The sequence below is a fragment of the Balaenoptera acutorostrata genome, chromosome 12, assembly GCF_949987535.1.
Source record: "Balaenoptera acutorostrata chromosome 12, mBalAcu1.1, whole genome shotgun sequence".
Taxonomy (NCBI): Eukaryota; Metazoa; Chordata; class Mammalia; order Artiodactyla; family Balaenopteridae; genus Balaenoptera; species Balaenoptera acutorostrata.
This window is the reverse complement of record NC_080075.1, coordinates 29,142,643-29,169,482: the sequence shown is the minus strand read 5'-3', so window position 1 is coordinate 29,169,482 and position 26,840 is coordinate 29,142,643. Positions and strand designations below refer to the sequence as shown.

Here is a 26,840-nt window from a genome sequence, read left to right as displayed (position 1 = left end):
TTTTGAGGGTAATCTAGAACTGGAATTCTGATGTCCAAAAACAACATGTTTTTTTTTGTTTGTTTTTTTGTTTTGTTTTGTTTTTTTTTTTAAATAAATTTATTTATTTATTTATTTTAGCTGTGTTGGGTCTTCATTTCTGTGCGAGGGCTTTCTCTAGTTGCGGCAAGCGGGGGTCACTCTTCATTGCGGTGCGCGGGCCTCTCACTATCGCGGCCTCTCCTGTTGCGGAGCACAGGCTCCAGACGCGCAGGCTCAGTAGTTGTGGCTCACGGGCCCAGTTGCTCCCCGGCATGTGGGATCTTCCCAGACCAGGGCTCGAACCCGTGTCCCCTGCATTGGCAGGCAGATTCTCAACCACTGCGCCACCAGGGAAGCCCAAACAACATGTTTTGTTGAGACTTTTGTTACATTTAAAAAAATTTTCCTTCAGAAAAGTTGTACTATTTTTCTCATATTTTCAGCAACACTGGGTGTTATTTTTTTTTTCATCCTTTCTGATTTGAGAGGCAAGAAAATGAATGGTGTGTTATTTTATTTTACATTTCTTTGATTACCAGCGAATTGAACAACTTTTTAATGTTTATTGGCCATTTATTAGTATTCTTTAGTGAATTGCCTATTCAAACCTCTTGCTTTTTTTTTTTTTTCCTCTATTGAGATCTTCAGGTTTCTGTAATGGCTTCATAAGAACTCGTATGTTAAATATCTTAGACATCAGTTACAGGAAAAAATCTCTAAAAAATACAGACACATGGAGGCTAAACAATACACTACTTAATAACCAAGAGATCACTGAAGAAATCAAAGAGGAAATTAAAAAATACGTAGAAACAGATGACAATGAAAACACGACGACCCAAAACCTATGGGATGCAGCAAAAGCAGTTCTAAGAGGGAAGTTTATAGCAATACAATCCTACCTTAAGAAACAAGAAACATCTCAAATAAACAACCTAACCTTACACCTAAAGCAATTAGAGAAAGAAGAACAAAAAAACCCCAAAGTTAGTAGAAGGAAAGAAATCATAAAGTTCAGATCAGAAATAAATGAAAAATAAATGAAGGAAACGATAGCAAAGATCAATAAAACTAAAAGCTGGTTCTTTGAGAAGGTAAACAAAATTGATAAACCATTAGCCAGACTCATCAAGAAAAAAAGGGAAAAGACTCAAATCAATAGAGTTAGAAAGGAAAAAGGAGGAGTAACAACTGACACTGCAGAAATACAAAGGATCATGAGAGATTACTACAAGCAACTATATGCCAATAAAATGGACAACCTGGAAGAAATGGACAAATTCTTAGAAATGCACAACCTGCCAAGACTGAACCAGGAAGAAATAGAAAATATGAACAGACCAATCACAAGCACTGAAATTGAAACTGTGATTAAAAATCTTCCAACAAACAAAAGCCCAGGACCAGATGGCTTCACAGACGAATTCTATCAAACATTTAGAAAGCTTTCTGCCCGTGGACGCCGCCGAGTAAGCATCGTTGACATCTCCCCCCGACTCCACTGCCGTCATGTCTAAGTCAGAGTCACCCAAAGAGCCCGAACAGCTGCAGAAGCTCTTCATCAGAGGTTTGAGCTTTGAAACAACCGATGAGAGTCTGAGGAGCCATTTTGAGCAGTGGGGAATGCTCACAGATTGTGTGATAATGAGGGATCCAAACACCAAACGCTCCACAGCCTTCGGGTTTGTCACATATGCCACTGTGGAGGAGGTGGATGCGGCCATGAATGCAAGGCCACACAAGGTGGATGGAAGAGTTGTGGAAGCAAAGAGGGCCGTCTCAAGAGAAGATTCTCAAAGACCTGGTGCCCACTTAACCGTGAAAAAGATTTTTGTTGGTGGCATTAAAGAAGACACTGAAGAACATCATCTAAGAGATTATTTTGAACAGTATGGGAAAATTGAAGTGATTGAAATCATGACTGATCGAGGCAGTGGCAAAAAGAGAGGCTTTGCTTTTGTAACCTTTGATGACCATGACTCTGTAGACAAGATTGTCATTCAGAAATACCACACTGTGAATGGCCACAACTATGAAGTAAGGAAAGCCCTATCTAAGCAAGAGATGGCTAGTGCCTCATCCAGCCAAAGAGGTTGAAGTGGTTCTGGAAACTTTGGTGGTGGTTGTGGAGGTGGTTTTGGTGGGAATGACAACTTTGGTCGTGGAGGAAACGTCAGTGGTCGAGGTGGCTTTGGTGGCAGCCGTGGTGGTGGTGGATATGGTGGCAGTGGTGATGGCTATAATGGATTTGGTAATGATGGAAGCAATTTTGGAGGTGGTGGAAGCTACAGTGATTTTGGCAGTTACAACAATCAATCTTCAAATTTTGGACCCATGAAAGGAGGAAACTTTGGAGGCAGAAGTTCTGGCCCCTGTGGTGGTGGAGGCCAATACTTTGCCAAACCCTGAAACCAAGGTGGCTATGGTGGTTCCAGCAGCAGCAGTAGCTGTGGCAGTGGCAGAAGGTTTTGCTTACTGCCAGGAAACAAAGCTTAGCAGGAGGGGAGAGCCAGAGAAGTGACAGGGAAGCTACAGGTTACAACAGATTTGTGAACTCAGCCAAGCACAGTGGTGGCAGGGCCTAGCTGCTACAAAGAAGACATGTTTTAGACAATACTCATGTGTATGGGCAAAAAAACTCGACTGTATTTGTGACTAATTGTATAACAGGTTATTTTAGTTGCTGTTCTGTGGAAAGTGTAAAGCATTCCAACAAAGGGTTTTAATGTAGATTTTTTTTTTGCACCCATGCTGTTGATTGCTAAATGTAATAGTCTGATCATGACGCTGAATAAATGTGTCTTTTTAAAAAAAAAAAAGAAAAAAACATTTAGAGAAGAGCTAACACCTATCCTTCTCAAACTCTTCCAAAATATAGCAGAGGGAGGAACACTTCCAAACTCATTCTACAAGGCCACCATCACCCTGATACCAAAACCAGACAAAGATGTCACAAAGAAAGAAAACTACAGGCCAATATCACTGATGAACATAGATGTAGAAATCCTCAACAAAATACTAGCAAACAGAATCCAACAGCACATTAAAAAGATCATACACCATGATCAAGTGGGGTTTACCCCAGGAATGCAAGGATTCTTCAATATATGCAAATCAATCAATGTGATACACCATATTAACAAATTGAAGGAGAAAAACCATATGATCATCTCAATAGATGCAGAGAAAGCTTTTGACAAAATTCAACACCCATTTATGATAAAAACCCTCCAGAAAGTAGGCATAGAGGGAACTTACCTCAACATAATAAAGGCCATATATGACAAACCCACAGCCAACATCATCCTCAATGGTGAAGAACTGAAACCATTTCCACTAAGATCAGGAACAAGACAAGGTTGCCCACTCTCACCACTATTATTCAACATAGTTTTGGAAGTTTTAGCCACAGCAGTCAGGGAAGAAAAAGAAATAAAAGGAATCCAAATAGGAAAAGAAGAAGTAAAGCTGTCATTGTTTTCAGGAGACATGATACTATACATAGAGGATCCTAAAGATGCTACCAGAAAACTACTAGACCTAATCAATGAATTTGGTAAAGTAGCAGGATATAAAATTAATGCACAGAAATCTCTTGCATTCCTATACACCAATGATGAAAAATCTGAAAGTGAAATTAAGAAAACACTCCCATTTACCATTGCAACAAAAAGAATAAGATAACTAGGAATAAACCTACGTAAGGAGACAAAAGAGCTACATGTAAAAGAATGAAATTAGAACACTCCCTAACACCATACACAAAAATAAACTCAAAATGGATTAAAGACCTAAATGTAAGGCCACACACTATCAAACTCTTAGAGGAAAACATAGGCAGAACACTCTATGACATAAATCACAGCAAGATCCCTTTTGACCCACCTCCTAGAGAAATGGAAATAAAAACAAAAATAAACAAATGGGACCTAATGAAAGTTAAAAGCTTTTGCACAGCAAAGGAAACCATAAACAAGACGAAAAGACAACCCTCAGAATGGGAGAAAATATTTGCAAATGAAGCAACTGACAAAAGATTAATCTCCAAAATTTACAAGCAGCTCGTGCAGCTCAATATCAAAAAAACAAACAACCCAATCCAAAAATGGGCAGAAGACCTAAATAGACATTTCTCCAAAGAAGGTATACAGATTGCCAACAAAGACATGAAAGAATGCTCAACATCATTAATCATTAGAGAAAGGCAAATCAAAACTACAATGAGATATCATCTCACACAGGTCAGAATGGCCATCATCAAAAAATCTACAAACAATAAATGCTGGAGACGGTGTAGAGAAAAGGGAACCCTCTTGCACTGTTGGTGGGAATGTAAATTGATACAGCCACTATGGAGAACAGTCTGGAGGTTCCTTAAAAAACTAAAAATAGAACTACCATACGACCCAGCAATCCCACTACTGGGCATATACCCTGAGAAAACCATAATTCAAAAAGAGTCACATACCATGATGTTCGTTGCAGCTCTATTTACAATAGCCAGGACATGGAAGCAACCTAAATGTCCATCAACAGATGAATGGATAAAGAAGATGTGGCACATATATACATATACAGTTTTTACTCAGCCATAAAAAGAAACGAAATTGAGTTATTTGTAGTGAGATGGATGGACCTAGAGTCTGTCATACAGAGTGAAGTAAGTCAGAAAGAGAAAAACAAATACCATATGCTAACACATATATATGGAATCTAAGAAAAAAAAAAAGAAGGTCATGAAGAACCTAGGAGCAAGACGGGAATAAAGACGCAAACTTACTAGAGAATGGACTTGAGGATATGGGGAGGGGGAAGGGTAAGCTGGGACAAAGTGAGAGAGTGGCATGGACATATATACACTACCAAATGTAAAATAGATAGCTAGTGGGAAGCAGCCGCATAACACAGGGAGATCAGCTGGGTGCTTTGTGACCACCTAGAGGGGTGGGATAGGGAGGGAGGGAGACGCAAGAGGGAAGAGATATGGGGATATGTGTATATGTATAACTTTGTTATATAGCAGAAACTAACACACCATTGTAAAGCAATTATCCTCCAGTAAAGATGTTAAAAAAAATATCTTAACTCTGTCATATATTGTCGATACTCTCCCCAGTTTGTCATTTTTCCTTTCCTTTTCTGTATGATGTGTTTTGCAATATAATACTTTTAAGTTTTTATGTGGTCAAATCTATTGTTTTCTTCATAGTTACTGCCTTTGATGTGAAAGTTTAAAAAGACCTCTTACAGCCCAAGATTATAAAAACAGGCACTTGTTTTTCTTTCTCTTGCTTTTAAGATTTTATTCTTTGTGTGACTTTAAAAGTTACAGGAGTCTGATTTTCCCCAAGTTGTTATCTGAATTCCCAGTAATAGTCTTGTTTAGTTTATTCCTGAGTGGTTATATATTTTGTTGTTATTGTGACTGGGATCTGTTTTCCCATCATCTTTTTCAAACTGGTTATTGCTGTTTGAAAGAAAAGCAGTTGGTTGTTGTTATGTCTTGTGTGACTTAATTCTCACATTAATTTTTTTTTTTGCTTTATTTGCTTGAGGTTTTAGAAAATAATAGTTTTCTCTAAATACAAATCATTTGTAAGAGTTTTCCAGTATCCAAACCTCATTTCTGTTTTCTTTTGTTGGATAGAAGTTCCAGAACAATATTGAATAATAGCAGTGATGGTAGTCACTTTTATCTTTTCTGTCTTTAGTGAAAGTACCTCTAATGTATCATTGTTAAGTTCTGTGCTTGTCATTCATTTCAATAGACCATGTGGAGAAGGTACTTCTATTACTAGGATATTAACTGTTTTTATCAGTAACAGATGTTGAGTTTTCATCAAAAGCCTTTTTTAGCATCTAGTGAGATAACCATGGGATTTTTCTTTCTTTCTTTCTTCCTTTTTAATCTCTTAGTTTTAGTCATAGATTGGATAATGATGTCATCCTCACATTCCTAGAATAAACCCTTTTGGTCATGGTGTACTGTTGCAGTAATTTGCTAATATGTTTGGAATTTTGCATGTATTAATAAATTTAATTGGTATTCTATTTATGTGTACAGTTTTTGACAGGTTTTACCATCAGGGTTATGAAAATGAATTGGAAGCTTTGTATCATTTTTAGCATAGAAATTATCTATTCCTTGAAGGTATGATAGAAATCAGTTTTAAAATTACATGGATTCAGTGCTGTTTGGGGGGAATAGTTATTAGACAACTGTTTCTTCCTCAGTTATTTTTCAGGGTTTTTAATCAGTTTTGATAATTTTGTTTTCTAGAAAATTGCCCTTTTATTGAGATTTTCAAATTTAATAATGTAAAATTAGTACTTGTATTCTTTTATACTTTAAATTCTTCTGTATCAAGAGTTTTTGTGTCTTTTGTCTGATGTTGCTTATCTGTGTGAATATTTTGGGAAGAATAGGTTTGATAGATGATTGTCTGTTTATTTGTCCTTTTTTAAAAGACCCAATTAATGGATTTTAATTTTTAATTCTATTGGGGCTTGCATTCTAATTCATTGATTTTTGCTTTTAAATTTATTTATTTCTCAGAATTTCTTTGCATTTTTAAAGCTCTTTAGTGTGAATGTTTAATTTGTGTATTTTTCCCTTTTTTCTGCCTTAATAATAAAAGCATTTGCAACAGGAAATTTTTTTCATGGGATAAGCTTTGTCCCTGTCTTCTAGATTTCGACATATGAGAGAGAATTCATCTGAAATTTCTAAAGAGTTTGTAATTGTAGTTTTAATTTATTTTTTGCCTAAGATTTATTTTTAGTGTTTTATGTATTCTGAGTAGATTTTGTATGTTTATTATTTTGTTAATTCTAAGTTTATTTTGTTATGATCAATGTGGCTTGTACAGTTTCTCATTGAGGAAACTTACTGAGATTTTCTTCATTGACTATGTATGATCAATTTTGATAAGTGTGCCATGGACTTTTAAGAAGAATATGTATTATCTGTAAGGTATATGTAGTTTGATGTGACATATTTTATAAATTCCAAGATGTCATTGCTTATAAGACATTATCAATTTAGTGACACTTCTAAGGAGTAATTAAAACGTCTGTTATGTTTAGTAAGCATTATAAGATGTATCCCAGTTTCAGATATGTGAAAAAAAATAATGATTAAGAGTCTTATCCTCCAAGTTCTTATTTTGAGAGTCTGCTGTTTTTATTAAATTCTGAGAGAAGTGTACTAAAGTTTTGTGCTTTTATTGTGTTTTGTCTATTTCTCCTTGTATTTTTAATTGACTTTATATTTTTGTATTTCAGTGCCTTATTATTCCATGTAAAAAGGTTCATGACTTTTGTGTGGAGTCTTTATTGCTTTAGTAGTCTTGTAGCATTTAATGCTTTTTTAAAAATTTAATTTAATTAATTTATTTGGCATGCGGGCTCTTGTTGGCGGCATGCGGAATCTAGTTCCATGACCAGGGATCGAACCCGGGCCCCCTGCATTGGGAACGTGGAGTCTTAACCACTGGACCACCAGGGAAGTCCCAGTGCTTTTTTTTTCTTAATACAGCTTTGCCTCATCTGCGTTCGTTTTATTTGCATCTACCTGGAGGATTTTGCCGCCCCTCTACTTTCAGCTAATGTATGTCATCTTGTTTCAGGCGTTTCACTTATGAACAGGATTTTTAGCTTTTACCCAATCTTAGGGTTTGCCTTTCCTGGGAATTTTTCTCTTTTATCATGATTATGTTTAATTTATTGCTGCCACCTTATTTTGTGCTTTCATCTCCTTTTTTTCCTTTTTGCTGTATTTGAATATTTCTTTCATTTTTCTCCCCTTCATTCATATGGAAATTTTACTATTTTTACTCTACTAGTGGAAACGTTTAAATTAAAAATATACATGTTTAAGACTCACAGATATAGAAAACAAACTTGTGGTTACCAAAGGAGAGAGGGAAGGGGGAGGAACAAATTAGGGATGTAGGATTAACAGGTATAAACTACCATGTATAAAATAGATGAGGCAACAAGGGTATACTGTACAGCACAGAGAATTATAGCCATTATCTTGTAATAAACTATAATGGAGTATAATCTGCAAAAATACAGAATCACTATGCTGTACACCTAAAACTAATATAATATTGTAAAACAACTATACTTCAATAAAATATATATATATATATAAATGTTTAAACCTATTTATCAATGTTAATGGGGTCTCTATGAAAGAAAAAAATAAATTTTACTACTTTTTTTATTACTTTCTTCTCCAGACTCCATCCCCCAGGTATAGAAATCTATAATTTTATAGATCCAGAATGTTTTTACGCAGTGAAATTTCTCTCTCTCTCTTTTTTTTTTTTTTTTTTTTTTTTCTGGCCACACCACAACGCTTGTGGGATCTTAGTTTCCCGACCAGGGATTGAACCTGGGTCCCAGCAGTGAAAGTACCAAGTCCTAACCACTGGACCACCAGGAAATTCCCTGAAATTTCTCTTTTAACTATAGAAATTGGCAGTAAACTTCTTAACCACATTAATAATAATTACTTCACTTAACTGTTCTACTGGTCGTTCACTGACCGCTGTCTTCTTATTACTTCTTCCCATTTCTTAATTCTTTATTTTGATTCATTTTTCAATTGGTTGAAATATATTTTAGAGGATTTTTTTTTTTTCAGAATGTGGTTGGTATAATTTCTGAGTGATTGCTTGTCTTAAAATGTCTTTAGTTTCTGTTGTAGGGAAGTGTTATATGGTTCTGATCTTTTTTTTTTTTTAATAAGTAACTAATGTTTTCCCCCCTCCTTAGGTTTTTGTTTTGTTTTGCTTTCATGAATTATTGACATCTTGCTAGGATAGGTCTGGGGTGTGTGTGTGTGTGTGTGTGTGTGTGTGTGTGTGTGTGTGTGTGAAAGCTGTATATGTAAATCTACATTAAATCCTTTCTGGTACTTAGTGAATTTCTCTGGTGGAAAGTCTCACATCTTCAGAGATTTTCTTTAATTTTTTTCTTTGATTTTGGCTTCTTTTTCATCTGATCAGTTCCCCCTGACTATAACTCCTAGTTGTAGCATGGTTTTAAACTTCCTTTCTGTTCTAAAATACCTAGAGATATGTCATGTTTCTACTAGACAGTGATTCTCAGTGATGGTGAAATTTGATGAGAAGGAGACCTTATGAGTAGTGGTCTTCCTCTGCTGATCTCTTTTTTTTTTACTGGGGGTGGCATTTCACCATTCTATATTGGACTCTTATCTCATGAGAAGGAAAATCGTTTGCTTTGGTTAGGTAGCTTTGTCTGAGGTATGGGTACTGTGAAGTTGCACATCATTTTAGCCTTTGTTTGAAAAGTTGTTTGATACAAAATTGTATTCACTGCTGTCAGGTAGGACACAAGTGACATTACATCTTGATGTATCTTTCCAGAGAAACGAAAGAAAAAACAAAAAATACCCTACCACTATATAACAATGTATATTGGATCTCCTAAACTGTATTTCTTTTTATTTCTTTCATAATTTTCTGCTTCTTTTCTCTTAGTTTAGGGAAAATTTCTTGAGTTGATATTCTGTATGATATTCACTAATTAGGTTTACTGCAGTTTACAGTCTGCTGGTTACTATCGTCATTGGGAGTTTTGTTTTGGCAATTGCATTTTTCTCCTCTAAGAATGTTCTTTTCATATTGCTCCGTTTTGTTTGTTTGTTCTTTTTCTGGCCACGCCACGCTGCATGTGGGATGTTAGTTCCCCCACCAGGGATCAAACCCATGCACCCTGCAGTGGAAGCGCAGAGTCTTAACCACTGGACTGCCAGGGAAGTCCGTTGTTCCTTTTTTATGATAGCCTGTTCTTATCAATGTGGCAGTCTCGAGTCCCATTGAGATTTTTTTGTTTTCTCCTGTTTGTGGCAATAGCTCTGTCTCCTGAGAGGCTGCTTGTCCTGAACACACGGATGGGTCCACTCCTTCTGAATTGCTGGATATTTTTATATCCAATGATTGTCCCTCTGTTGTTTAAAGGGATATTTGCATACGTTCTGTAGCTGAGATAGGTTCTTCAGAAATTGTGTAGGCCTCTGTACGGTTTTTTATTCTGGAACAGGCTCCCTTTGGTAACCCAAAGCCTGCCGGTAGAATCCCCCACCCAGTCAACCTAGTGCATCTGCCATCGCAGTGCCCTACTCCACTCAGCAGGCTTGCCTGCAGTCTCAGAACTATGCTGTAGCCATGGGCTCCCTACAGTCTCTGGTGACACCACCAGAGACTCGAGTAGATTCAAATTTGTCCTCCTGCTTCAACCTCCAGCTCTCAGCCAGGGGCCATTTGTGAGGCTGGTTTGTGTTTGTAGGTTGCAGGATTGAAAGGAGGGAAGTTGTTTTGTAATCCACTCTGCTCTACACACATACTCTGCTGAAGCCTTCCAAAGCATAGGACCCCTCTTTGGAATCCAGGGGTGATATTTAGCCAAACTGGACCACTTGTGGTTGTCTAACCTCTCCCCCCACCCCGTGTATTTTTGTCTCTACTTGAAATACTTTCTTCTTAATCCCCATTTCCATCTGTGGAGATTCCATGTATCATTTACTTCCCAGCTTAATGCCACTTTTTTCCAGAAACTTTCTCAGATTCCCTCCACCATACCGTGATCACCCCTTTGTTGTATGTTCTGCTTTATAGTCTAGCTCTCCATATCTTTGTCACCCCCTTTCCGTATGCATTATGAGCTACTTGAGTTTGGGAACCATGTCTTGCTCGCCTTTATATGGAGAAGTATTAGAATGAAGAAGTTAGAGGAAGCCAGGTTTGAGTCCCCATTCAACACTTACCATGAAACTTTGGACAAGTAAGTTCCTTAACCTTTCTGAGTGGATGTTCTCCTCAAGAAAATGGGCATAACAGTAGTACCTACCTCATGATGCTGTTTTGAAGATTAAATGAGATAACATAGCACAGTGAACATTGAGATAAATCTTAGTTTTGTTTTCTGTACCCCTTACAGCACCTAGCTCACGTAGCGTCTTATCCACACAGGCCTTCAGTTCATGGTGACTGAATGAATGCAGATCAGAGGGCTTTTTGCAAAACTCACTTTTGCATTGAGTCAGTGGCAGAGCCCAGGAAAGAATCCAGGGTTCCTGAGTATCTTACACACGTTCCCACCTGCACATGCTGAGTAAGTGGGTCTTCACATGCCTTTCATAAAGTGTCTAGAATCGAGGAGGAGGGTTTTGTTTGTTCATTTGTTTGTTTAACAAACTGTAGCCTTGCTATAAGAGAGAGAGAACTCGGTTTGGTTGGTTGGATTTTCAAATAATCAGTTACTTTCTTGTCTGGGTTGAAGTTTTAGAAAGAAATAGCCACAAATGGAAGCTCAAAAGAGAAGCAAGATAGTGTTACAGTGGAAATATCTGATTCCAGGTAGAGTTTCAGATGGTTGTTGGTTGTTAAGTCCTCCTCCAACACGCTCCACAAACCCACCAATCAGCGACTGTGCTAATTCTATGGGTGGTTCTTCCTCTGCTGTTCTTTGGTATGCTGAAGGTGGCATGTCATCTCCCTCTGTCAGATTCTTGTCTAGTAAGGTAGGAAAATCTCTTCCTTGATTATGTAGCTTTGACTAAGCTGAGGGATGTGATTATATCTTTTTAGTGGAAGGAAACTTTTGTAATTGTGTCTCTCATTGATTATTACACTTGTTGGGGGTTGGGTAGGAGGGTGGTAAACACTGTGAAGTAAATATGCCTTCTAGGAAATTCTCCTCTTTCATAATTTACCTCTAGGCCTGCACTGCCCCCAGTCTCGGAAACTTGCTGGATATGATGTACCAGGAGCCAGCACGATGGTGCTACACATTCCAGACATTTTCTTTTATGAGCCGCCTGAAAATACAGTTGGAGCCCTTCCCTGAGAAACTCTTAGAGGCCAAGAAGGCAGTACAGATCTTTGAGAGGTCTGTATACAGCGACAGGTAAGACCCTGAGCCCTCCACCAGTCACAAGCTCTGTGCTTAGCGCTGCATGTTTTCTCCTCTTGCTCAGACTCTGCACTGCTCTTGTCATTGAAAATTATACTTGAAAAAATTGTCTTTTTAAAGACAACACTATACAGATTTGTTCAGACTTATAATTTCACAGTTACCATATATGTCAAGAAAGGAGATTGTGTTTTTCATAATCTGAATGCATTTAATTTCTCACATTGGCACTGATTATGTTTCCTTATTCTTTTCTAGCATAGAAGCAGGCGGGTAGCTACCTAGTATAACCATTACATGCTAGAAGGCACAGAATAGACACTTAAGTAGCAGCATATGTTCTAGCAAACCAAATGAATCAGTGGTTGGTTATCACCTGGAAGAAAAAAGCAGTCGGAATTAAAATGTGTTCCTAAAATGATAGGAGAACTAAATTTATCCTTTTTTTTTTTATTCTTCAAGAAAGGATTTCTGAGTAGAAATAGCAGATTTGTAAAATTGGCTTCTGTCTTGGATTTAACCTTTTTTGACCCTTTGTTGTGTGGCAGGGCTTATTGTTGGCCAGAGTCTGTAAGAGACATCCAATCTCTTACAGGTCAGGGGAAGAGCATCGTCCTGACCACCTGAGGGAGTGAGATGGGGAGTCACTTTTAATGAAAGCTAGCAGATAGCTTGGGAATTCAGCCCATCTGTTCTAGAGGAGCTAGTCCATCTATGCTCTGGAATTCCTGGTTCTGCCACAAAACCAGTCTGTGACTTTTGTATAGCCATTTGAAGATGAATTGAGGGTGCCTTAATCTGGACATCACTGAGTGTTTTTTATCTGAAGGCTATGAATGACCTCTGTCAGTGTGAAATGGTGGCTTAAAGCATGATGGTCTATCTTAAGCCCCTTGAGTTATCAAAATGCAAAATGTTGCATTTTTATTGTCCATTCACTTCTGAAGACACTAGATTGGTTACCCATTTAATTCCAAATTAGAAAAACTAGCTCTGCTCCTTAGTGCTCCCATAAAGCCTCCTGGAGGGAAAAAAATAAGGATACATTTGTAAATGTATTGTGATTTTTTTTTTAAACATTACTTTAAAATCATTCAAGATATGTAAAACAAATCCTATAGACTAGGCATTCCTTCTCTGTGGACCCCAGGAGAGAGCCTACTCTTTATAAAAGCAAAATATGTGAATTATAAATGGTTGGGCTATAGATTTTAGTTCTTTTTCAACTGTTGGATATACTACTACCTATTTTCCTTTCCCCTCTCCCAAGCCATGCCTCTTGAATTAGGAAGATGAATTACATATTACTACCTGCTTGGAAACATATTCACCATCTTTTTTTTTTTGGCCTCGCTGTGCAGCATGTGGGATCTTAATTCCCTGACCAGGGATCAAACCCGTGTCCCCTGCAGTGGAAGCTCCGAGTCTTAACCACTTGACCGCCAGGGAAGTCCCAACCATCAGTCTTTTGATTTCCAGCCCTTTAGTGAGATAGACATGTGAGAGACCCCTTAGAAATAGAAATACTTTGTTTAGAAGGTACAAGATCTTGCGACTTCCACTCCTTTAAACATTTATTCATTTATTCATTTGCTCAGCACAGATTTGTTGATTGCCACCTGTGTTTAGGCACTGGACAGCAGCAGTAAGCAGAGCAGACCCAGTCCCTGCCTTCACGGTGACCTTAGTCTAACAGGGAACTCTGAGACTGCACGTGTGCTCATGTGTGTTATATGTGTTCCAAAGGAGGAACATGGCTTGTTTGGGAGAGTGGATGACAGGGAGGGAGAAATCTAAATCTTTTCTGTTTGAGTTGAAAGAAAATAAAAGCATGTGGTTTTAGAGCAGAGACCTTTACGCCTAGGTCCTTAAGCTGGTTCTTCCCTGCAGCCCCTGCATTCGGGCTTCAGGGTTCCCTCCCCCTCAGCATTCAGCACCACGGCCTTTTATGCCCTCTTGCCCCTTCACCACCAGCTTTGGAGAAATAAAGAAGTGCTCATCTTCAAAAAAGGCGAGGGCCCTTTTATAGGACTTATTAACAGATATTTACTTTCTCTTTATAAGATCTTAATTTCCATGTTACCTGTGAAGAAGCTGAAAACATTTTTCAGATACTGAATTAGAAATTCGCCTGTTTTCTTTGTTGCCTTCAGCTAGGCTGTAGCTAAGCCATTCCAGACTGGAAGAGTTGACTTCTGGAGCTCCCAGATTAGTGCCTTCATAGCCTAACGATGAAGTAGTTACAGTGACAGCTAAGGTGTCTTGAGTACTATGGGCCAGTCACTCTTGTAAGCACCTTGTAAGTATTATGTACAGTCCTCACAACTCTATGAGTTAGGTTCAACTGTTATCTTTGTAGAGAGGAAGAAGCAGGCTGAGAGTTTGATGTCTTGCCCCTGGTGACACAGCTAGTGAATTTTGAAGCCAGGCCGGACTCGGGAGTGTGACTCTGCAAGCCATTCTCTTATTGCAACACTCGCAGCCTTGCGGTGTATACTTCCCTGAGCCATTCATAGATAAGGATTCTGAATTTCATTTTCCCAGAAGTAACCGGTTGCTGAGCGTTGCCTTAGAAACTGGAGTTCATTGTTCAGGATGTAAATTGTGTTTTGTATCAAGATGCCTGAGGTTTGAAAGCAGAACTGACCTTCCTGAAATGATGGTTTCTAGTTAACTCTTATTTCCTATTCACCAGATGCTCCTTTAGTTATGGAAGTAAGCAAGGGGCAAAACTAGTTTGATTTTTAGATTTAGCTTTCTTGTATCTGGATTAGAAGCTCAGAAGCAGAGGAGGCAAGAGCTTATATGTGCTTGCTTTGGAGGAGAGTCTGCTTTCTTGGTAATACTGCAGTTAGTAGGAAGTGCATTTACTGCTCCATAGGTGACACCACTTAAATACAGTTCCTGCTCTACTTCTCAAATAGACAAAAGGATGGCTTAGTAGCCTGGAGACTCAGAAGGCTTGAGTCCTTAAATTAAAAGTGGTGGGTGCTTTATACTAGATTGGCTTTTTGTTTGGGGGTTTACTTGCAGTAATAATAAAGAAATCTTAAAAGTTTGAGTTTACATGCAAGTTTGAGTTTACATGCACCATTTGCTATATGTTTTGACTGGTTTCCAGCAGGGAAAATTGTTAGTGACCAATGATATTCTCTTTCAGTGTCCCTTTTCTTCCAGTGGATTAATCCATCCAGAGAGCTGTGATTTCGGCCTCTAAAGTCTAAATTCTATTCTCATCTTAGTGTTGAGCAAGGAGGGAGAGACATAGGTGAAGAATTCAGATTTCTTAAAGATGGGTGAGGAACTAGAAAGGTTAAGTGTCAACTATACTTCAATTAAAAAAGAAAAAGAAAAAGAAAGATTGATGAGGTGCTAGAAAGGTTAAGTGGTTTGGACAGACATGGAACAAGTTGGTTATTGATAATTTTTTTTTTTTGCTTCTCTCATTCTTTGGCCTTTCATTCCATTTCCCATTCTCCTCCCCTCTCCCCATCCTACTTACATTTCCAACCAGGTATATCTTTGCAAAGACTCTTTTTGAAAATGGTTCCCTCAGTGACATCGAATGGCATATCTATCAGGACTGGCATTATTTTCTCCTGCAGGAGTTTGCCAGCCGGCTCAGATTACATGGCTTCATCTACCTCCAGGCTGCTCCCCAGGTAACACAGCATTTAAAGCCTTAGACTTTAGGGCCATATGAAACTTAAGAGGTGATGTTCTCTGAGCCCCTGATTTTCCAGTTGGAGAAAGTCGATTGTGGGTATTACCTGGAGCACGGAGAGCAGTGGATGCGTACTCTCCCATCCTAGCGTGAGCACCCACAGGCTTTCTGAAGCAGAGGGCTAAAGCAAATGGCTGTGCGTAGAAAGGGTCCTTCTTGATGTAGCAACCACATAGAGAAAATTGGGCTTTATATTTATCACCAGGGTCTGCAGCTTCGACCCTCTGATCAGCTAACCTGTAACCAGTTGCCTCAGCTTTTCCTTCCCTCTAACTGGGTCATCAGAGTCTGTGATGGTCTTGATGGTTTCCTGAATAGCATGTCAGGAGGAGGAAAAGGGTTTCCTCACCTCATCCTGATACCATCCTAATTTATAGTCTCCTTTTGAACCTTAAGGATGCCACTGGGAAGGCAAGATGGACTGTGGAAGTTGCATCCCATGACCCTCTGACTTGGACCGTGGAGCCAGCCCAGCCCACAGTAGGGTGATGTTATGGCAGGAGCACTGGGGTCTCTGGAGACAGCAGTGGTCCTTGGCTCTGCCAACAGGCAGTGACCGCGGGCAGGCCCTGGAAACCTTTCCCCAGAGGGGTCCTTGTCTGTCAAATCCAGTGTCTCACACTAGTGATCTCTAAGGGCTCTTCTGGAGTGGGAGTCAAGGCAGGGGGTATTTTTTGAGGGATGTGTTGTTCTCACCTTTTTAGACAAATATCTGACATACAGTCAAATGCCAGATATACCACATTATCTTAGGAGGGAAAGTTCCCTTCAAGCTAGAGGCCGTGCTTTTAGAGACAGGACTGAGTCTCGTGGAAGGGGGAAGCCTGAGAGCAGACTGACTGATCAGAAAATGGGTGGGAGAGCCCCAGTTGCACAGGCTCACAGGAGCCAGAGACAAGAGGACCGGATGGAAGGGCCTGACCAGTTTGAATGCCTTGGGTGTGACAGGCACCAGGTATTGGGGCTCTTTGTGTCAGGAGCTTCTGAAGATTGTGAGGCAGAAGCTAGGTCATAGGAGGAAATAAAGAGATTCCACGGAAGTAAATAGGATCTCAGGTTTAAAGTGAAACTCAGCTAGAGATGCAGTGAAGCCAGAGGGCTGAGAACCTTCTGTGAAAAGAATGAAGCTGAAAGTAGCTGCCTTGTGTATTTATGGCTTCTTCCACAGTAGTCTTCATTGCCTGGGAGCAGGAATAGAAGAAGCCAATTATGAGGGTGACTGTACTGTAGGGGCGGGGATTGGTGTCAGTGATTAGGGGAAAAGGAGACCCCTGCCAAAAGGATGGTTTGAAGTAGCTGAGTGTAGGGTTCAGGATGAGAGGAAAATCCTGGCCCCCAGGAGGGCTCATGGTTGAGTAAGAGCATTGTGGACTTGAACTGAGTGAAGATTGTGGTTGGATTTTGAAGAGGTGACAGGTTTCCAGTAGGAGTTCATGGGATGGATAGTTGAAAGCAGAAGTAGGTTGAGGGGCTAAGCATTAAGAGAAGAATTGAAAGTACTGACCTAGCCTTTTCCTGGTTCCTAACCTAACCTAACCTAACCTGCTGGGACACTGGGACCCAGCAAGGGAAGGAAGAAAGTCTTCCTCACTTCTTTGTGTACTTGGAATGAGTTTGTGAGAAGAGACAGTGATGATGACAGTGGTGGTGGTGACTGTTATTTTTATGGTGTGGCTGATACATCTTTTTGGAGAGACGAATTGAGTATTTCAGCTGGGGTAGAATAAGGGTTGAAGGATTACTGCAACTTGATGGTAGAAAAAAATAGCTTATTCATTTTGATATTGAATGGGGATTTTGGTGCTATTTTGATGGCATTAGAGCCAGGAACCAGGAATGTCGATATCCTTCCCCTGAAGTCACCACTGACCTCTTCTGTGAGACCCAAAGAGAACTATATCTAAGAGAGAGCAGAACAGAAGTGAAAACATCTCTGTGTAGAAAGCTGTGCCAGTGCTCAGTCCCCTGGCTACGTTTAGAGCTCGAGGGATGGGCTCAAGTAGGGCCTTTTGCTCCTTCCCACCTACTGTCCCCTAAATTGTAAAAAGCAAGCGAGCCAACAGGAAAAAATCAGAAGAGAAATGGCTGGGCCTCAGTGCCCCATAGAATCAGGAAGAGAGAGTGCAGCTGGCCAGTGTGCCTCCAAGAGCCAGGCCGTGTTTGCAGCCTGGACACAGCGTGCTGCAAAGGCCTGGGAACAAGTGGCACCTGGATGCTGGGCTTGAGAAGCACAGTGGCCAGACCCATTAGCAGCCACTGTCCGGTTGCTGTCTCTGACTTCAAGCAGTCCGGACAGCAGCTCTTCCGGGGGTGGGGATGCGGCGGGCAGGGGAGTGAAGGGGCAGCCGTCATTTCCAGCTGCACTGTCTTTCCTGTTCACATTCAGTATGTCCTCCCCATGAGGACTGAGGTAAAGAGGGACCAGACTAAAGCACTGTTTGCACACGTTTTTTTCTTTAAAGAACTTGTAACCATATCAGTAAAGCAACAATTATGGCAAATGCTCAAAATAGAAGTTTACCTAGGCTTCTGGAGGGAAGAAAAGTTTGCTCTATTAAGCAAATTAACAGTGCAAAGGGAAATGTTAGCCCAGTTTAGCAGGAGAGACTTTAGCATCAATGTTTGCCTGCCAGCAATGAATGAATAATTATAGCTTTTATAAAAAGAATTGCTCTGCCCTGTGTATAATTGAAACCATAAAGCCACATTCTAAAAAATACGCATTTTCATTAATTCTGATAATATTTTTCTCTCAGGAAAATTAGGTAGCTTTGCTATATTTAGAAATCCTGAAGCTACCTTGCTGGCAGGAATGTGAATCGGTCAGCCTCTAAGGAGGCAGTTTGGCAGCGTATACTAGCAGTGCACATACTTTTGACCTATTAATCATGCTCCTTGGAATTTACTCCATAAATATGCTCCCACATAGGCAAAATGGTTCATGTGCAAGGCAACATTGTTTACAATAGCAAGTTATTGTAAACAGCCCAGTAGTCATCAGTAGGGACCGGTTGAATAGATTATGCTCCATCCATGCACTGATAAACTCTGAAGTCATGAAAAAGAACTAGAAAGTACTATACTGACATGTAACAATCTTCAAGACGTATTGTTAAGTAAAGAAAAATAAGAACTAAGTGTGTGGTAGGAGACCTTTTATATGTATGGGTTTGTTTGGTTTTTTTAAATTTTATTTATTTATTAATTTATTTATTTATGGCTGTGTTGGGTCTTCATTTCTGTGCGAGGGCTTTTTCTAGTTGCGGCAAGCGGGGGCCACTCCTCATCGCGGTGCGCGGGCCTCTCACTATCGCGGCCTCTCTTGTTGCGGAGCACAGGCTCCAGACACGCAGGCTCAGTAATTGTGGCTCACGGGCCCAGTTGCTCCGCGGCATGTGGGATCTTCCCAGACCAGGGCTCGAACCCGTGTCCCCTGCATTGGCAGGCAGATTCTCAACCACTGCGCCACCAGGGAAGCCCTGCGGTTTTTTTTTAAAGGTGGGGTTAAGAATGTGAAATGCGTGAATCTTTCTGAAAGTATACAACAAGTCACTAACGTCTGTCATCAGTGGGGCGGAGAACTGGGTAGCAGGAAGTCAGTGGTGTAAAGCTGTGTGATGGGCAGGCAGGGGAACAAGGGGAGATGCCTCGAAGCAGTCAGCGCTGAGCTTGAGGATGTCGGTAGGGGCAGGATGACAGAAGGAGAAAGGGGAGGTTCAGAGTGAAGGAAAGCAGAAACGGAAAAGATTAAAGCAGGAGCAAAAGGTCGATAGAGATAGACTAGGTCAGGAAGGAAAACGTTCAGTGAGTATGTGCAACAAATACTTATTGACCACCTGCTCTACCAGGCCCTGCGCTCAGCCCTGAACCAGACGGACTCTGGCCTGCCTCCTGGGTCTTCCCCAGTCACTGTGCCCTTAGAGCACCCTGTGCAGACCTCCCTCTGTCACCTGATACAGCTGAAATACCACTGGGGGTCTGTGTTTGTCCAGGGCCTAGCGTAGCGCCTGGCTCGCAGAGTGGTGCTGAGTAAGCCGGTACCAGAGATAAAGGCAGAGCCCTGCCTCTTCCGGGAAGCGCCTCTGACTGCCTGAGCCCAACTGCTGCCTCCCTTATCTGACCACCGCACTTAAGATCCAAACCTCCCAGTTCAGCACTTGATTTGCTATTTTTCATATGTCGTTTTACTTGTTATCTAACTAGATTATAGAATCCCTAGGACAAGGACTTCATCTAAGTTTAGAGCAGTTCTTAATTCAGGGGAAAGAGATGAAAAGAGATAAGGGCTAAAAGTATTAACATGTTAGATCTGTGTTAATCAGTTTGAAAAGTTGGACATAAGATCATAAATGAAATGTGTGTTTATATGATTTTCTTTCCTTAGAGGAAAGATGGCACAAGAGGGAAACAGCAAAGACTTTGCACCTTTACGGATATTGTACCCTACGTTTGGGGATAAAGTTTACATTTGGGAATAAAGTTTAAATGTTTGAAAGAGAGAAGTCCTAAATCAGTGAGTTAATCTACTTGTTCTTCCCAGGACAGATGACATTGAATAATAAAGCGTTTGCCAGGCAGAGAGAGGAAGGAAGGCAATTCAGGCAAAGCAAACATTCAGAGCAAAAGTTTTGAGATGTGAAAGAGCTTGATCTATACCGCAGGCAGGAGGTCAAATCTGGCTGAAGCCGTGGGTCCAGGGGAGGAAGGAGCTGAGGAAGTTGAAAGTGGAGAGTTAGGAGGGGTGGCCAGACTCCGGGAATGGCCTTGTATGACCAGTAAAGGAGAAGCTGACATTCCCTGAGCCATTGTGCTTCAAACTTTCTGACCAGAGTGAAATTATGCACACTCTGGAAGGAGTGGAGGATGGAGAGTTAGTCTTAAGCCTCACTTTTTTTACTTCTTTACCTTTGACCTATGCAGAATTTGCATTGTGCCCCAGAGTGAGTGTTTGATATGATATGAAAGAGATGTTTCAAATTACTTACCCTTTGGTAAATATGATGTTACTCATACTTCCTTGAATCTGGGGCTGAAGGCAATAAGGACCCTGTGAGGTATTTTAAGCAAGGAGAGTAATACCGTTACAGTCAACCCTCCATATCTGCAGACACGGACCCCACTGATGTGGAGAGCCCACTGTCATTTCATACACATAAGGGACTTGAGCAGCCTTGGATATCTGTATCCTAAGGGGGTCCTGGAACCAACCCCCCCTTACCACAGATACTGAGGGACAACTGTATATTGCAATACTCTGGAAGGGTGGACTGAGCAGGAAAAGTAGGAGGAAGGACAGCATTTGCCAGGAACTTGACGGGCTCCCTCTGTAAATCTTCACAGCGACCCGTGGGATTGATGAAGGGGGAGGAAATGGAAGCCCACAAAGCTTGCCCTGCTGCTGCCTGGTGAAGACGGGAGTTTAACCCTGGACTTTCTGACTTTAGGGCCTGTGCTCTTTCCACATGCTTCACCGCTTCCAGGAGGCAGGGAGCCAGAAGGCTCTTGCTCGTAGCCCAGGTGAGAGATGATGAGGGCCTGACCAGGGCAGAGGCGAGAGAGGCAAGGTGAGAGCCAGCTGGAGAGAGATTAAAGAGAGTTCGGTGACTTCCTGGGTGTGGCTGGGAGGAGGAAAAAAAGGTTATTCCAGGTTCCCAGGGTAGACGATGTTTGTTATTGACCTGTGATTGAATAAAAAAACAAGGCAGCAGAAGCAAAGGCGTAGTGCTAGTGCCCAGGATAGACATGGCAAGTGGGTCTGAGAGCACCCCATCTTTTGTAACAGCCGAAATAACCAAAGAGCTCAGCAGATCCTTGGGATTGTCTTTCAGGTTTGTTTGAAGAGACTACACCTGAGGGCCAGGGAAGAGGAGAAAGGAATTGAGTTGGCGTATCTTGAGCAGCTTCATGCTCAGCATGAAGCCTGGCTTGTCCGCAAAACAACCCCGTAAGTGGAGAAGAGAGCAGCAGTGGACAGAGGCCTGCCTTCCTGCAGCCAGTCATTAAAATACAGGAAGTTCAACATGCAGCCCCTTAAGCAGGTTCAGAATGTTCTGGAAGTGGTTGGAATTGTCAAGCATTATCCAAATCAGAAATTTAATATTGGATATAATCTATATATTCCAAGAAACTTTTTATTAGATTCTATTTCTCCAGCTTTTTTGTTTTTTGACATCCCCTGACTGACCATGGTGATTGATGATGATGACATAGTTGGCTCAGGGTAAAGGGCTGAAAAATTTTAGAGAAATTGTCAATGTACTAAGTTGACGTTCCTAGTTTCAGCCTTTCCTCCCTTCAGGCTTGGTGTGGTGCCCATTTAAAATGTTTGAGGCTCTGACCTTCAGTATCAGTCTCAAGACTAAAGAGGAATTTCAGCCTTATCTTCCCAGCCAACTTTATTGAATTCTCTTTTTAAACTACTGTTTACATGAAATTTCCTTAAGAAGGTATGTGACCTTAGATCTGTTCTGAATTATTAAGACTGGTGAGTATGTGAAACCTGCCATCTTTTTTCTGTTCCCTAAATGTTCATGCTTCTTATAGGCTCCACTCTGAGGCCCTGCTGAACATTCCAGTGCTGGTGTTGGATGTCAATGACGATTTTTCTGAAGAAGTAACCAAACAAGAAGAGCTCATGAAGAGGGTGGGGAAGACCTTAACTCCTGCTTTCTAGTAGTTTTCCTTTTTTGCACTTTTATTGCTTCAGACTTCAGTATGGGCCCTGTGCATTGTGCCTCAAATTGCATTTCACACTCCAAAGCCTGTGGGGCCTTGTAGAAGTTACTAATATAATCCCTATTCTCTAATATTGTGGGCCAATAACTGTTAAATACTTGACTTGTAATATGTGCTTTCCAGCTGACTCCCTCCTCTAAGGTATTCTAGAACTAGGGAAATGAGACTTCTGGATTCTATCCAGCTCTGCCACTTGATACTGTAGGACCCTGGGCAGGTCACATTTCCTTTCCATACCTATTTTCTCTTCCTCACAAAAACTCATGGGCTTGGCTACATATGCATTATGGATGGACTATTGTGTAGTCTCCTGAAAATGTGAAATTAACTTTTGGTTTTTCTCTTTCCCACAGGTAAACACCTTTGTAAAGAATCTATAACCAGTACTAGGATGTTCTAGCTGGCTCTCTGACTTTTTGAAGCCAGAAGAATACCAAGTCACCCACCTTCCCATCCCCACTCCCATCTCCTTTTACACCTAGAGTGCTCTGACACTCAGGGGTTAGGTTTCTATTATCCTTGGACCCTGCCTTTGTCTTCTTTTATATCTCAAGGACTTCTTAAATAAAGTCTACATTTTTGTGGATTTTGCTATCCAGTTGTTCATTTATTTCAGCGTGTATCTACTGGTGCCTGCTCTGAGCTCCCCTCTAGACTGGCCATTTTCACATGAGAAAAGTCTTTGCTTTGCTTCTTCTTGAATCCTTCACCAACCAGACTTCCCTGTGTGTTCACTGGCTCCTTCTGACATTCCAGGGCAGGAACTGCTTCTAGGACCCCTAACCAAGCTCTGCCTTAGGCATGAAGAAGGGAAGTAAAGTGACTCAGGAGTGGGTGGATGCTCAAGTGTGAGTCCCCAGAGCCAGGAAATGGAGCCCGAACTCCAGGAAGCTCCTCTGTCTCTTCCCATCCAGCACTCTTGGTTTGGGGGATGGGGTGGGGATTTAGACCTTTGTCTTAGAGCTGAAGAACCTGGATGAAAGAAAGGGAGGGAAGGAGGGAGAGAACAAATCATGAGCCTAAAAGTTCAGCATCTGATATTTAGGGTTCGGTCATCCTGGCACTCTGGCCTGCTCCAAACACCTGACCTAGTGAGTTTCAGGTGACCTTAATGGAGTGAATCTGTCTACGCTGGAAAGAAAGAAAATAATTTTTTGTGGTGCACTTCAAGCTTCAAGGACAGTTTATTGTTAAGAGAGAAAAATACATGGCTCTATAGAATTGAAGTGCTTCATTGAAAGAAGACTGCAGATCCATGATTCACCGGGATCGGAATTCCTGCACTGAGCCCTTGACAGTTGCACAGGCACGCAGGAAAATGAATGAGCTCGGGACCCAGAGTGTCCCAGGAGACAGAAACCTGTGTTTCCCTTGATGCTTGTGAAAACGAGTGTGAGACTGGTTTCTAACAAATGCGGGATGTTTTGAAATAGCACGGCATTTCTTTATCCTACTTAAAAAAAAATTTTTTTTTTTTAATTTATTTTTGGCTGCCTTGGGTCTTCATTGCTGTGCGCGGGGGCTACTCTTTGTTGTGGTGCGTGGACTTATTGTGGTGGCTTCTCTTGTTGCAGAGCACAGGCTGTAGGTGTGCGGGCTTCAGTAGTTGTGGCTCGCGGGCTCTCTAGAGCACAGACTCAGTAGTTGTGGCGCACGGGCTCTAGAGAGCAGGCTCAGTAGTTGTGGTGCTCCGTGGCATGTGGGCTCTTCCCGGACCAGGGCTCGAACCCATGTCTCCTGCATTGGCAGGCGGATTCTTAACCACTGCGCCACCAGGGAAGCCCCTATCCTGCTTAAAAAAATTTTAACAGCTTTACTGAGATGTAATTCACATACCATACAATTCACCCATTTAAAGTGTAGAATTCAGTAGTTTTTAGTATAGTCATAGGGTCGTGCAACCATCACCACAATCAATTCTAGAACGTTTTCATCACCCTAAGAAGAAATGCCACATCAGTCGCCATCACTCCCCCACCATCCCCACCCACCTGCGCCCCACCCTGGGCAGTCACCAGTCTACTTTCTATCTCTACTGATTGGCCTATTCTGGACATTTCATATAAGTAGAATCACATAATATGTGGCCTTTTGTGACTGGCTTCTTTCATTTTAAGGTTTTCAAGCTTCACCCAAGTTGTAACACGTATCAGTACTTCATTCCTTTTTATGACTTAATATTTCGTTTTGTGAATATACCACATTTTGTTTATCTATTCATCCACTGATGCACACGTGGATTCCATTTTTTGGCTATTAAGAATAACACTGCTATGAAAGTTCATATACAGGTTTTTGTGTGGATGTGTGTTTTCATTGCTCTTGGGTATATACCGAGGAACGGAATTATTGGGTCAAATGATAACTCCACGTTTAACTGTTTGAGGAACTGCTAAACTTCCAGAATTCCGTGTTACATTCCCTCCAGCAATGTATGAGTGTTACACTTTCTCCACATCCTTGCCATCTATCATTTTGATTATAACCATGCTAATAGGAGTGAAGTCGTATCTCATTGTGGCTTTCATTTACATTCCCTTAATGGCTAATGATGTTGAGCAAAACTTTTCATGTGCTTATTGGTCATTTGTATATCTTCTTTGGAAAAAAATGCCTATTCAAATCCTTTGTCCATTTTTTCAATTTTGTTATTTGGCTTTTTATTGTTGAGTTGTAAGGGTATATATTCTGGATACAAGTCATTATTATGTATATGAGTTACACATATTTTCTCCCATTCTGTGGGATGTATTTTCATTTTGATAGTGTCCTTTGAAGCACAAAGTTTTTTATCTTGATGAAGTCAAATTTATTCTTGTCACTTATTTTGGCACCATGTCTAAGAAAGTTTCGAATAACCCAGGGTCACAAACATCTCCTATGTTTTCTTCTAAGAGTTGTATAGTTTTAGCTCTTACATTAGGTCTGTGATCCATTTTGAGTTAATTTTTATGTAGAGTGTAAGGAAGGGATTCAACATCATTCTTTTGCATGTGTATATCCAGTTATTCCAACACCATTTGTAGAAAAGATGAACCTTTTCTCCCATTGAATTGTCTTGGCACCATGTTGAAAATCTGTCCCACTTGTTCTTGTGTTTATTTGCTGCTTCAGGCTTTGGACGAGACCAAGGATGAACACAGGGTATTAGGTGTGTTTTGGAAACTCAATGGTTTTGGTCCTTTAGCTTAGAGGGGCCTGAATGTTTCATTCCCATTTAAGTTTCCAGGAACCACTAATGTAGAAATCACCTGTAAACCCAGAGTAAGAGCACTAGGCCCCCACCCTTCATTCATTTATTCAATCATCAACAAATATTTGACTCTCTGCCATATGCTAGGGACCAAGGAGATAACAGTGAACACAACAGAAGGTAGACCTTGTCCTCACCTCACAGAACTTGTCATCTAATGGAGAGGGTGATAGACACTGAACAAGTATTGCAGGTGTAGTGACTGTTTCAAAAGATGTACAGGTGTACCGTGGGGGCCTATAACAGGAGGAGCCAACATAATCTGGGATAGTCCCCCTACAAAAGTGACATCTATTCTGAATTCTGAAGAACGAGTTGGGTATTTAGGCAGAGAAAAATGTTATGTGCCAAGGCCTTCATGTGAGAATGAGGCATTAGGCCCAGACTGTCAAAACTTGATGAGGTTAATGAGCTTATCATTTAAGAATATCCTCCTCTCCACATTCTTCACTTAGTCTTCTAAAGTCTGAAAATCTACAAATTCAGTGTTTCTTTCCATTTGTAAACATTGCCTTTAGAATGTAAATGTTCTCTCTAAGATAGTCAAAGCAATCAACAGTCTCACCTGGGTGAAATAATTTGCCATTTTCCAAATTGGTACCTGAGCTGGTCTGGCGAGAGAGAGTACATATTTAACGAGAAGTAGTTTGGGACTTTAAGGATGGGGGTCGGGGTAGGTCTGGGTGAAGTGTTTAAATATGGAGATTAGGTCTGCACTGGCAGGCCAGTCTGGGTGCGCTGTTCTCACTCTTGGATTAGACGGTCCCCCAGAGTCAAATAACTGGGATTAACACATTAAAACAGCTACATTTCTTTCCAGTTTACGATGTGGTAAAACCTGCTGTTCTAGAACCAGAATAATTACCTTAATGGGTTTATAATGTGGATTGAGGTTGTGAAAGTTCTCAAACTCTCAGGCTTTTAACATGAAGGGAGAAGGTGATAGTTTCAGGTGAAAGAGGCTGTTTTATATACAAATGTGAGAATCACTGGGAAAATGAAGCAAGAAAATAACATGTATTTTAAAATTGAAAGACTAACCTTCTTCAGCCCTCACTTTAAAGAGTAGGCAGTTTAAATCTCTGGACCACTTTCTCCTTTTTTTTTTTTTTTTTTTTAGTATTTATTTATTTAGCTGTGCCGGGCATTAGTTGCGGC

The 26,840-nt window shown here is 40.7% G+C and overlaps 1 protein-coding gene and 1 pseudogene across 9 annotated transcripts in view; both read left to right on the top strand.

The window, feature by feature from the left end:
• DGUOK (deoxyguanosine kinase) overlaps window positions 1-23,015 on the top strand; it is a 35,613-nt gene extending 12,598 nt beyond the window's left edge. For 3 of the 9 annotated variants that reach the window (XM_007189006.2, XM_028168277.2, XM_057558537.1), the window contains 5 exons: window positions 11,777-11,964; window positions 15,485-15,632; window positions 21,523-21,638; window positions 22,238-22,337; window positions 22,783-23,015. In XM_007189006.2, coding sequence (XP_007189068.2) covers window positions 11,777-11,964; window positions 15,485-15,632; window positions 21,523-21,638; window positions 22,238-22,337; window positions 22,783-22,809 — 579 coding nt within the window. In that variant the 3' untranslated portion in view covers window positions 22,810-23,015. Of the gene's footprint in view, window positions 1-11,027; window positions 11,170-11,776; window positions 11,965-15,484; window positions 15,633-21,034; window positions 21,212-21,522; window positions 21,639-22,237; window positions 22,338-22,782 lie in introns of those variants that run through there. The other 6 variants (XM_057558534.1, XM_028168279.2, XR_451645.2 and 3 more) reach the window with 6 other exon arrangements.
• LOC130709420 (heterogeneous nuclear ribonucleoprotein A1-like) lies at window positions 930-2,868 on the top strand (annotated as a pseudogene).
• Window positions 23,016-26,840: the final 3,825 nt, after the last annotated feature.